We start from the raw sequence: 13,558 nt of genomic DNA, 5'->3' as shown, positions 1-13,558 counted from the left end.
GCGGGCGCGACACTGAGGGTTGCGGTCCGTTGCCGGACACGAAAAAAGACAAAAAAAGGAAAAAAAAAAAGAAATGCAATTGTGAATGTTTACTCAACACTCTTTTAGTGTACCACAAATTTTATTGATGATCCACTTAAATATTTCTTCAGAGTCTAGCTATTACTCATGTATGGTCACTTCAAACTCCCAGTTTGAAATTAAATTGGACTAAGGAAAAAAACAATGAATAATACTCTTAATTTCAAAGTCAAGAGTAAACAATTAAATACATTATTCCAGGTTATCCAAATCAAGGTTCTCTTTCAGTAATAAAAGTAATCAATACCTAATTTCATTGCTCAAATGGGTGAAGAAATAGACACATATCAAAAACATCTTTTTTCCTATACTTTAATTTTGTAATTTTTTTTTTTTTTTAAATTTTTTGGTGGCTGGCTGGTACAGGGATCTGAATCCTTGACCCTGTTGTTATAACACCGTGCTCTTACAAACTTAACTAACTGGCCAGCCCTTCTTTTTTAATTTTAAACTTAATTCATTTAGGAAGCTAGAGCTAATACTAATTTCTAAAGTACTGGTTTTTAAGTGGCTAATTTAACTTAAAAACAGAAGCAAAAACCTTCTCATGGGACCATAATTTTTTTTTAAATACCCTTACAAATCTCTGTAACACATACACATATGTATGTATGTCACAGAATGACCCAATTTTAAAAAGAGCCACCTTACTCCTCTCTTTTCCTAAAATTCCTATTGTATACAAATTTTCTCTTGTTTGTAGAAGATTCTTTTCTTTATTTCATTCTTTTTAAGTGGAGGAAGGAAAACTATACTTATTAAGAGAGTTTTCAAAATTGTCTGTCGGGCCGGCCCGTGGCTCACTCGGGAGAGTGCGGTGCTGATAACACCAAGGCCACGGGTTCGGATCCCATATAGGGATGGCTGGTTTGCTCACTGGCTGAGCATGGTGCTGACAACACCAAGCCAATGGTTAAGATCACCTTACCAGTCATCTTTAAAAAAAAAAATTGTCTGTAACCTTCACCAAGATTTTAACTTTCATCTTAGGTAGGACCACAGACCTGAAGAAGTCCTGAAAAGTCATAGGGTTTCAGCTTATGCCAAACTCAGTGAATTTTAATAAAGCCTACAAAAATGGTGGGTTTAATAGTTTTTTTTCTTAAAAGAGTATTAACATTAAAAATGGTTATAACACTTATTCAACTTGGTTTTGTAGTTCTATTATTTTATTCCACTGGCTATCAAAAAATTCTCATCTATTTGTTTAATTGAAAGCATTTCTGCACAGTTCTTGCAGACAGAAAATATACATTTTTTATATAAGCTGTTTATAACTGGCAACAATAAACTGAATTTTCCTTTCCTTTTCTGTAGGCAAAACAACTCTAATTACTTTTACTTTTTCCTTATGGGTTAAAAGACAATTTTCCTGTTGAGTTTTGATTTCTTACTTCATGATTAACTTTGTCTTTTCTATTTTACCCCGTAGTCTAAAGCACTAATCTCAATTAATTTTTCTTCCTGTTAATTTCTCTGTAACTCCCAACTATCCCAAAATGACCTAGGCTTTATTCTCTACTCCTAAAATTCTTTATTAACCATCTCTACATACCTAGGTTCACTTCATACACTCTCAAGAACCTGGTATCCTTTTGCAAAATTGCACAGAAATTCTAAGACCAAGTATGTGTCTCCAAAGTATGTGTCAAGTAACATTCTAGATTCTTAAAGTATTCCACTAACCTTCCCTCTCCCCCAAAACAAATATATTAGAATAGATACCAAGACTACCACAGCAAAAGACACAGCTGTTTGCCTATTAAAAAGTAAAGAGACAAATAATAAAGAAACAAAATCAATCCCTAAAAAAATAATGACCTATAAACAATTCTGTTACACAACAGAGTTTGCATCAACAACTACCAGAAAAAGCTTTCTATCTAAACCTAGGCCTAATTCTCACCACCCACCTTGTTTCAATGAGGTAAGCCGTGTATGTTTCTTGCATGTTCATGGCATTTCTTACAGTTCGCTTTTCTGCTTCTGAAACACTGATTTCCATCTTCTTTAACCAAAAATTATTTTCTGTCATCTGAATAAAAATAAATGGAACAAGAAAAAACCTTTAAGATGGTATTGAAAAACCCCAGCCATTTTAACAAAACCCATTATGTACATATTTCACGATACTTTCTCATATTTCTTGAGTTGCAAGATGACAGCAGTAAATGACAGCCTCTTCTTATCAACATACTGTGAACATTAACTTTCCCAGAGCTACTGTAACCAATACCACACATTTAATTATTAAAATTTAGACAACTCATATAAATGACCAAAAATAAAACTATACAGAAATGCATAAGAAAAAAAAATCTTAAAAACACATTACACACAGAGGATTCTGGGAAAATAGTATAGTAGGAAACACCAGGAATCTGTCTTCCCACATAGACAACAACACCAAATATTTACAACAGACTGTCTGATGTAAATATTTGGGAACTCTGGAGCCTATGAAGGTTGCAACTTCCAGGAGAAGGCTTGAATGATAAAGTGTAGTTAATTTTTATCAATTTCAGTTCTTAGCATGGTAGCAGCTACCTATCCCTCACTCAGAGGCCTGTAGCAGGCAGCTGTGCAGTGCTCCTGGATCAGCTTGCACATAGCTTGCAGGAGCTAGGGTGGACAAAGGGACCTGTCCTCCAAATACCAGGGATCCATCCTCTGATCACTGGTTGCTGCTTCTAATCACAGAGGCACAAAGAGGTGGTGGCCATTGTTGCTGCACCTCCCCACATTGTTGCAACCCCTCCCCCTGGCTGAAGTGACTTAAAGGATTTAAAGGGTCAGTATCTTTTTTCCCCCCTCCCTTCATTTTTCTTTCTTCCTCACCCACATCTTTGGAAGCCAAACATTAAAAACTTGGACACTCAAAAACATCTGGATATACAAGAAAAATGAGAAAGTGATCACACATGCCCATGGAAAGGCTCAGTCCCAGAAACGATCTGAAAGGACTTTAAGTTTACACTGCAGGCTGATCTTTGGCACAAAGACAGCCTACCACAATGAAAAAAACAAAAATGATAACAAAAAACAGCAAACCCTGGGATAGGAGGAGAATCTGATTTCCAGAGTTACCACATTATTAGGTTCAAATGTACAAGTTTTCAAGTTTTCAACAACAACAAAAAAATCACAAGGCATCCAAAGAAACAAAGTATGACCCATTCAAAGGAAAAAAATAAACTAACAGAAACTGTCCCTGATAAAGACCTGAAATGAAAGTAGAGATATTACTGATTCTACAAAAATAAAAAGGATTATAAGAGTACTATGAACAATTGTATGCCAACTAATTGGATAATCTAGTTGAAATGGACAAATTCCTAGAAACATAAAACCTACAAAGACTAAACAATGAAGAAATGGAAAATTTGAATAGACCTATAACTTGTAAGGAGATTGAATCAGTAACCAAAAATCTCCTGACAAAGAAAAACCCTGGACCTGACGGCTTCACTGGTAAATTCTACCAAACATTTTAAGAACTAATACCAATCCTCCTCAAACTTTTCCAAAAAAACTGAACAGAAGGAAACATCCTAACTCATTCTATGAGGCCAGCCTTACCCTGATACCAAAGCAAGACCAAGATAATACAGGAAAAGAAAACTAAAGACCATCATTTCTTATAAACATTAATGCAAAAATTCTCAATAAAATACAAGCAAACCGAATTCAACAGCATATTAAAAGGATTTAAACACTATGACCAAGAGGGATTTATTCCTGGAATGCAAGGACGTTTCAACATATGAAAATCAATCAACATAACAGAATGAAAGGAAAACAAGAACAACAAAAAAAAAAACATACAGGGGCCGGCTCATGGCTCACTCGGGAGAGTGCGGTGCTGATAACACCAAGGCCACAGGTTCGGATCCCATATAGGGATGGCCGGTTTGCTCACTGGGTGAGTGTGGTGCTGACAACACCAAGTCAAGGGTTAAGATCCCCTTACTGGTCATCTTTTAAAAACAAAACAAAACAAAAAAAACCCAAAACATACAATTGACCAAGGTCAAGGGTTCAGATCCCCTCACCAGCCAGCCATCAAAAACAAACAAACAAATCCACACATCATCTCTACTGATGCAGGAAAAACATTTGATAAAACTAAACACACTTTCATAACAAAAACATTCAACAAACTGGAATTGAAGGAAACCACCTCAACATAATAAAACCACCTCAACATAATAAAAGTCATATATAAAAAACCCACAGCAAATACCATATTCAATGGTGAGACTGAAAGCTTCTCCACTAAGATCAGGAACAAAGGAAGGAAAACCACTCTACCACTTCTATTCAACATAGTACTGGGTTCTAGCCAGAGCAATTAAGCAAGGAAAAGAAATAAAAGGCATCCAAATTGGAAAGGAAATAGTAAAATTATTTCTCTTCACAGATGATCTGATATTATAGGTAGAAAACCCTGAAGATTCCACACACACACACACACACACACACACACACACGCACACACACACACACAAAAACCTGTTACAACTAATAAGTGAATTCAGTAAAGTAGCAGGACATAAAGTAAACACAAAAATCAGTTGTGTTTCTGTACACTAACAATGAACAATCTAAAAAGAAAATTACAAAAACAATTCCATTTAAAATAGCATCGAAAAGAAAAATACTTAGGAATTGACTTAAACAAGGTGGTAAAAGACTTATATAATGAAACTACAAATCATTGCTGAAAGAAATTAAAGACAGAAATAAATAAAAACACATCCCATGTTCATGTGTTGGAAGACTTAATATTGTTAAAATGTCAATACTACCCCAAAGCAATCTACAGATTCAAAGCAATCCCTATCAAAATCCCAATGACATTCTTTGAAGAAACAGAAAAACCCATCCTAAAAGTCATATGGGATTTCAAGGGAACACATGTAGTCAAAACAATCTTGAAAAAAGAACAAAACTAGAGAACTCACACTTCCTGATCTCAAAACCAGTAAAAATACAGTAATCAAAACAATGTGGTACTGGCATAAAGACAGACATATAGACCAATGGAATAGAATAGACAGCCCAGAAAAAAACCCTTGCTATATGGCCAAATGATTTTTTGGCAGCTGGCCGGTAGGGGGTTCTGAACCTGTGACCTTGCTGTTATAAAGCCACACAACACTCTAACCAACTGAGCTAACCGGACAGCCTGATTTTTGACAAAAGTGCCAAGACCATTTGATGAAGATAGGACAGTCTTTTCAATGAAATAGTGCTGGGAAAACTAAATATCCACATGCAAAAGAATGAAACGGAACCCTTACCTAACACCATATACAAAAATTAACTCAAAATGGATCAAAGGCCTAAATGTAAGACTCAGAAGAAAACACAGGGCAAAAGCTTCACTATTGGATTTGTCAATGATTTCTTGTATACAACACAAAAGGCACAGGCAACAAAAGACAAAATAGACAAATTGGGCTTCATGAAAATAAGAAAATTTTGTACATTATGAGACGGTATTAACAGAGTAAAAAGGCAATCCACAAAACAGGAGAAAATATTTGCAAATCGTATGCCTGATAATGGATTAATAGCCAGATTTTATAGAAAACTCCCAAAACTCAACAACAATCTGATTCAAAAATGGGCAAAGGACTTGAATAGATTATATCTCCAAAGAAGATATACAAATGACCAATAAGTACATGAAATGATTCAATATCACTAATTGTATTAGTCCATTTTGTGTTGCTATAACAGAATACCTGAGACTGGGTAATTAGTAAAGAAAATGATATTTATTGCTTACAGTTTCTAAGGCTGGTGTGAGGAAAGTGGAGTTGGTTTGGTCATGCCCCCTTGCCTCATATCCTGCTGGGTATGATTCAGCACATCCTTTATAAACAAGTTGTATGGGAGTAGAGTTAGTGTCCATGTGTACCAGGGTACCCTTTTGGCCCATTGCCATTTTTGTGTACCCTTCGGTATGGAAGGCAGTGGCTCTGAACCATTGGTTGGCAAAGCTCGCATCTAAAAATAAAGGATGTCTACTTTGCCTGAGGCTACTTGTTCTTTCTTTCGACTACCTAACTCAGGACAGGACCTGCACACGACGGAGTAGAAGGGTCTGTGATCCAGTCCGACAGCTGGGAAGCCCAAAGTCCATCTGGTGGTGGCAACAGTGACCCAGGGGTCTCACACTGCAAGGCAGTGGAAGCAGAGAGAGAAAAAAACAGACCCTCCTCTTCTTTTAAAGCCCTCAGAACCATGCCCTTGACCACCATTTTTAATCTATTCATTACTGCAGAGTCCTACAATCCAATCACTTCTTTAAGGCTCCACCTTTCAATTACCACAACAGAATTACCCACCCTTTTCAAAGTCACAGTGGAGGCTAAGTTTCTAATACATAAAACTTGGGGGACATAATTCGAGCTTCAATGAGTTTTTGGGGAGTGCATAATTCAATCCACTACACTAATCATTAGAAAAATGCAAATCAAAAATACAATGAGATACCATTACACACCCATTCAGATGGTTACTGTGGGGGGACCTAGAAAATAACAAGTGTTGGCAAGGGTGGTAAGAAATTAGAACCCTTGTGCACTGATAAGAATATATAATGGAACAGCTGCTATGGAAAACTATATGACAGTTCCTAAAAAATTAAAAAACAGAATTATGATATGGTCCAGCAATTCCGCTTCTGGGTGTACACCAAAAATAAATGAAAGCAGGGTCTCAAAGATATACTTGTACACTCATGTTCATAACAGCATTATTCACAATAGCTAAAATGTGGAAGCAACCCAAGTGTCCACTGACAGATGAATGGATAAAAAATAAATCTGGTATACACAAACAATAGATTATTCAGTCTTAAAAAGAAAGGAAATTCTGAGATATGCTACAACATGGATGAACCTTGAAAATATTATGTTAAGTGAAACAAGCCAGTCACAAAAAAGACAAATATGAGGGTACTTTAAAAGTTCATGGAAAGGAAAAAAAAAAACAAGAGGGGATGCATTTAAGCACAGGTTTTTTAAGCAAATGCTACTAGGTAGGGCGTGCCTCTCCATCCACCCCAGTCCCCCACTGCATCTTGTTGGTGTAAGCGCACCTCGTTTGCTAAAAAAAAACAAGAGGGGATGCATTTAAGCACAGGTTTTTTAAGCAAATGCTACTAGGTAGGGAGTGCCTCTCCATCCACCCCAGTCCCCCACTGCATCTTGTTGGTGTAAGCGCACCTCGTTTGCTGATCTGTCTGGCTTCCAACAGATTTGGAATGTGCCAGTCACACTGTATCCCAGAGTAGGGCCTCAATAAATATTTATTAGAGGGAAAAAAAAAAAAGTTCATGGAAAGAATATTATCTTTTAATTCTATTCTTCCACAAAATTTTTGAAGTACCCTTATACTGTATGATTCCATTTATATGGGGTACTTAAAATAGTCAAAATCATAGAGACAAGGGCCAGCCCCTGGCTCACTCGGGAGAGTGCGGTGCTGATAACACTGAGGCCACGGGTTCGGATCCCTATATAGGGATGGCCAGTTGCTCACTTCGGAGAGCGTGGTGCTGACAACACCAAGTTAAGGGTTGAGATCCCCTTACCGGTCATCTTTAAAAAAAAAAAAAAAAAAAAAAAAAATCATAGAGACAGATAGTGGAACAGTGGTGGGCTGGGGGTGTGGGAAACGGTTAGTTGTTTAATGGATACAGAGTTTAAGTTTTGCAAGATGAAAAGTGTGCTGGAAGTTGGTTGCGCAACAACGTGAATGTACTTGACTGAACTATGTATTTAAAAATGGTCAAGATTAGGGCTGAGCCCGTGGCGCACTTGGGAGGGTGCGGCACACTTGGGAGGGTGCGGCTCTGGGAGCGCGTCAGCGCTCCCGCCGCAGGTTCGGATCCTATATAGGGATGACTGGTGCGCTCCCAGTGCTCACTGGCTGAGCGCGGTGCGGTCGGTCTCAAAAAGGACAAAAATAAATAAATAAATAAAAATAAAAATAAAAATAAAAATGGTCAAGATGATAAATTTTATGTATATTTTAACACAATGAAATAAATTGGGAAAAAAATTCCACATTATACAAAGAGGAATGATCCTCAATATTGATATCTTCATGGTTTAACCAAAATCAAATCTCTCTCTCGCACAACTAAAATACTGTACATCTGTACGTATGCCAAAAGGTAAGATTTTCAGCAGGAATTTTAATAAAAAAAAAAAGAATCATCTTATATTAACTTGAAATTTGCATAAACTTTTTGACAGTAATTAACAGGCTCCACCCTTGAAAGAGGGTTTAAAAGCAGATTCCTTTCTTTTCCCACTAGAACATCCCCAGGTCTATACCAAAGGAACACAAAGAAGAACAATAAACACACCACTGGCTGTTCACAGGCTATATGTGTGGGAAGTGTACCGCTGAGGAAAGGTCTTGAATATACCAAAAGTAACTCCAATCTAAACAAGGAAGAGAAAATGAGACCATGTATAACTGCTATGATTCAGCATTTTTTCTTTTTTTCTCCTGCACATTGTCAAAATTCAGAGGTGGGTTTTAATAAAAAAAGTTGTACGGTATTACAATTTGCAGCAATTTGTAAAGGAGAGATTTAAGTAGAAATATGGATGCCGCAAAAGGTAAAAGAAAAAACGACAGTAAAACTCATGTTATATACAGAAAATTAAACCTATGTGACAGTGCAAGACATTGAATCAATGATGAAAAAAGATGACACCCTTAGGGAGCTCTCCAAAAATGTACAGAAAAAATGCAGAAGGTAAAAATGTTAAAAGAAGATTTTTTAAAAAATCACTCAGTCATCGGACAAGGCATTTTTATAAAGTATGACTTGTCTATCTTTGTACTAGGAGAGAAAATAAGTTAGACAGAAATCATTCAACTAAAAGAAAGCTCAAGAAATTACATAAGCACAAGCCACTCAACATCAAAATTATAAAGCCCTCATTGGCTGAGATACACATATTCAATGCCTTTAGGCCCACAGCCAAGCATTTTGTCAGCACCACACTCAGCCAGTGAGCGAACCAGCCATCCCTATGTGGGATCCGAACCCGGGGCCTTGGTGTTATCAGCACCGTACTCTCCCGAGTGAGCCACGGGCCAGCCCACAGCCAAGCATTCTGATTTACCACCATCTGCTCCAGTGAAAAATTCCCTGAATTCTGACAGCACATACTGATAAAGCAAATTATCTCCCAAGACAAAAAAATAAAGCATACGAGTCATGAATTACCCTGTCACACCACCCATTACAAAAAAGGAAGAAAGAAAAAAAAAAAAGCATAAAGGCAACTATCATAAAAACTAAAGAATGAAAATAAGCACACAACAATAATACCTGCAGAACTGGTAGATGATATAAAAGTGCTTACTGTCAATATTAAAGCACAGAACAGTGTCAAGAATAACACAACTGATATCATAATTGCTAAAAGGACACATTCAACAGATTTAGAGATGATTCGAATGGCTTGATGACTGGCAGATGAGACCAGGAACATGTTTTAAAGAGAGAGACAATATTCTAGATGCATTCAAAGTGGTCTTCTTGGTTCTGGTCTAGTTGGCAAAATCGACAGTCCCCAACATCACTCTCTCCCACAAATAAACTAATTTACAACTATTAAAAAGCAATGACAGGGCTAGCCGGTTAGCTCAGTGGGTTAGAGTGCAGCTTTATAATCTCAAGGTCATGGGTTTGGAACCCCATACTGGCCAGCTGCCAAAAAAAAAAAAAAGCAATGACAGCCAAGCCGGGGCCGCTACAGTTCAGGAAGAAGAGACTCACAGAGTTCATGAATGCAGGAGAAGCCACAATGAGAGAGAAAGAAAGGACTGCTCCTACCATTTCGAATCCCAGGCTCCTTCAAGGCTAGCCCTGGTGAGCACACGGAGCAAGAGCTGGCAAAAGCTGCTGCTCTGCCCTTCCCATGAAGTTGCTTGGAGGCGGCAGGGGAGAAGAAGGCCTTGGCAGACTTCAGACCAGAAAGACCACTAACAGGGTTCCCGCAGACCCACATAGGAATAAGGAGCCACAACAACTGAAAAAAGGAGCCACTCAGAGGTTGGTGAGTCATCGTTAAGGGACTGGCGTATGGCCCTCCCCACAGGAAGTGTTTGGAGTGCAGGTGGTGGGGGAGATGGGCCCACTGGGGGAACACTGGGGCACAGCATGGACAGCTGATCTGCCCTCCAATCAGCAGAGGCCCCCTCTGTATAGACTGGTCAGGAATACAGAACTGCAGGGGGAGCAGTTTACTGAAAAGACTTAGGTCCAGACCAGAGTTTCTACACAACCCAGGTGTACCAGATCTCGAGACCCAGAAATACCTACAAAGTCAACCATTAAAACCTGAGCTGCACAAAAAGCCTTCCCCAGGGAATCAGCAGCAAAGCAGCAATTTAGCTCAACTACAGGGCTCATGCTGGTCCCCACAAGAAGTTCCCTCATTTTAGAAGCAAGCAAAGGACAACAAATTAGTTCCAGTGCAGAGTTTAAGTAGTGGAAACAGTGAATAATCCAATACAGAACTGAAAGAAAAAACAAAATACCCACAGACCCGAGAAAAAGTTTGATATTAATACAGAACTGAAAGAAAAAACAAAATACCCACAGACCCGAGAAAAAGTTTGATATTAACTGGTAAAGGTCTCATTTCACCAAAGAACACCTATAAAATGTAGAAGGACCAGAAGGCCCCCGGGCCCTCAAGCCAGAGAGAGGGGAGGGCCAGGGCCCTCAGTCATGCTGCCCTGACACCCACAACCAGCCTCACGAAGACCACTGAGCTGCCACAGGAAGTGCCCCAGGCTCCCAAAGCAGGGTGGTGGGGTACCGAGGGCTTAGGCCACGCTCCCCAGCACCTGCAACCAACCCATTGACGACCACCAAGCCACCACAGGAAACATCCTGGTCTCCTGAGCTGGGGCAATGGGGGGCTGAGGGTTCAGCCACATCTCTCCGACATCTGCATTCAGCCCAACAATGACCAAGCCACCACTGGAAGCCCCCTGGTCTCCCCTGTAGTAGTGAGGGGATGCCACAGGCCTCAACCATGCCCCCCCTCCTTCCTCCTTCTCCCACCCTATTTCCTTCCCTCTTCCACTCTCTCGCTCCCACCCAACTGCTCCATAACAACTTAGAATGTAAAAAGAGATGGAGCCAGGTACTGACCCCTCCTCCCACAACCAGGCATGTCGCTGCCGCCACGGGGTCCACTCAGGGTCCTGAGGCATGGAACCGGGAGGGGACTGACCCCTCTGCCTATAACCAGGCAAAGAGTACACCAAAAACACCACTTCCATGTGGGTGGCCCACCACAGCCACCACAATAGCCACAATTGCCACAAAAGCAGCTAGATGCCACAATCACCATGCAGATGGCACACCAGCCACTCGAGTGCATTGACACAAGGAGAGTCACCAGCAGAGACCACAGAAGAGAAGAGATCTCTCTCTCCACAAAGCCCATTCCACAGTGATAGATGAAGCATCTACTCTATTGTAATAGCCGGGACCTGAACACACCTCTTTCAGCACTGGACAGATCATCTAGGCAACAAATCAATAGAATAACTGTTGCTCTTTCAGAAGAGAAGAAATCTAGGGTTATCAGAGGTGTGAGGGGAAGGGGGGAATGAGAGGGGGATGGGGAAAGATTGGATAAGGGACATAAAGAATAAGTACTATTTGTAATAATATATATGCTAATAATATTCATTTGATCAACATATGTCAATACTGAACCCCCAAAATATGTATAATCAATTATGATTCAATAAAATTAAACAAATAAATAAGAAAAAACAAACAAAAAGAAGTGGACTTCTCAGAGCGAAGAATATCATTAAAGAAAGAGTGATGCTATACCCACAATCAAAGGAATAATGTTCCAAACATAGATGCTTGATGTGTGAACCACTGTTTTATACCTGAATTAAGACTAAATAACTACCTAAGACCATGTAAATGTGGAAAAAGGACATATTGAAAAGGCTGATAAAATATTTTGTTCCCAATCCAATGAATGAAAATATTTTAAGTTTTTAAAATGTTGCAAACAGTTAAGATAGTAAAAGTAAACATAAACATAAAGCAGGTAATTGTGATAAAAGGAACAATAAGAAACTATGAAGTCAATAAATAGATATTTATTGAGTCTCTATAATGCCAATCATTAGGGATGGAAAGATAACCGAGACAAGGTGCCTGAGCTCAAGTAGTTCACATGACAAACTCTTAACCCTGGCAGCGCACTATACTGTCCGTCTGTGGTTTCTTTAAGATTAAAACCAAAATGAAGGCTAACTTGAAAACATCAACTTCTAGGATTATAGATTAAAAGACTTAGAATGTCTATTTATAGTATTTGACTTATTTAACCTTGTTTAAATCATGCATAAAAAATATATTAACAAAATAAAGTTTATCATTTCATTGAAAATTATAGGAAACGATAAAATTAAAAGAAAGCAGGCAACCCCCCTCCCCCAAAAGCCCCACACCAAGCAGACCAATATATGGAAATAACTCAGAAAAGAAAGAAAAAATAAAACAAAAATAAAATATTCTGGGTACTAAAACTGACACTGCAAGACACCAAATCAGTAAGAAGATGACATAGTTGGGAAACTCTCCCAGAATGCTGAGGAAAAAGAAAAAAAAGTGAAATGATGAAAGATGAAAAAAAAATCATAAAATCAGCTATCATGAAAACAGGCACACAACCGTAATACCAGCAGAACTGGTAAATGATATACTGTGAACATTAAAGCACAGAACACTGCCGAGAATAACACACTGATATCACAATTGTTAAAAGAACACACTCAACACAAAATTAATTACAAAGGGAAAAAAGGGTAACTTTATATTGGAGAAGACTGGCAGATATGTGATCAAAATACTGGAGCAAAGTGAAATCACGTGCAAAGTGAAAGATGCAATTAGAAGAATACAGCATGCTCCAGTGGCAATTTCTGCCAAAGATGCATAACCTGAATCTAATCATGAGGATTAGGCAAACCCAAATTGAGGAAAATTCTATAGAATAACTGGTCATTAATCTTCAAAAGGGTCAAGGTCACAACGTAAAAACAGAAACTTGCCGATTGGAGGAGACTAAAGAGACAATACAACTAAATGCAGTAAGAGAGTCTGAACTGAATCCTTTCGCTCTGAAGAACATTATTGGTAAAATTGGCAAAATTTAAAGAGTCTGGGGCCGGCCCGGTGGCGCACTGCTACAGTGCGCCGCTTGGGAGCACAGCGGCGCTCCCGCCAAGGGTTCGGATCCCACATACAGACCGGCCGCTCACTGGCTGAGCGAGGTGCGGACGCAACACCGAGGGTTGCGATCCCGTTGCCGGTCCCGGTCCGGTACGGGCGTGACACTGAGGGTTGCGATCCGTTTCCGGTCACAAAAAAAAGACAAAAAGAGGGAAAAAA

General features: G+C 39.0%; 1 protein-coding gene across 1 annotated transcript in view; it reads right to left on the bottom strand.

The window, feature by feature from the left end:
• SNX4 (sorting nexin 4) overlaps positions 1–2,116 on the bottom strand; it is a 60,312-nt gene extending 58,196 nt beyond the window's left edge. The window contains exon 1 of the mRNA XM_008577452.1: positions 1,995–2,116. Within this exon, the coding sequence (XP_008575674.1) occupies positions 1,995–2,116 (122 nt within the window). The remainder of the gene's footprint in view (positions 1–1,994) is intronic.
• Positions 2,117–13,558: the final 11,442 nt, after the last annotated feature.

This window comes from Galeopterus variegatus, unplaced genomic scaffold, assembly GCF_000696425.1.
Source record: "Galeopterus variegatus unplaced genomic scaffold, G_variegatus-3.0.2 Scaffold1514, whole genome shotgun sequence".
NCBI lineage: Eukaryota > Metazoa > Chordata > Mammalia > Dermoptera > Cynocephalidae > Galeopterus > Galeopterus variegatus.
This window is presented reverse-complemented; position numbering and strand designations above follow the sequence as displayed.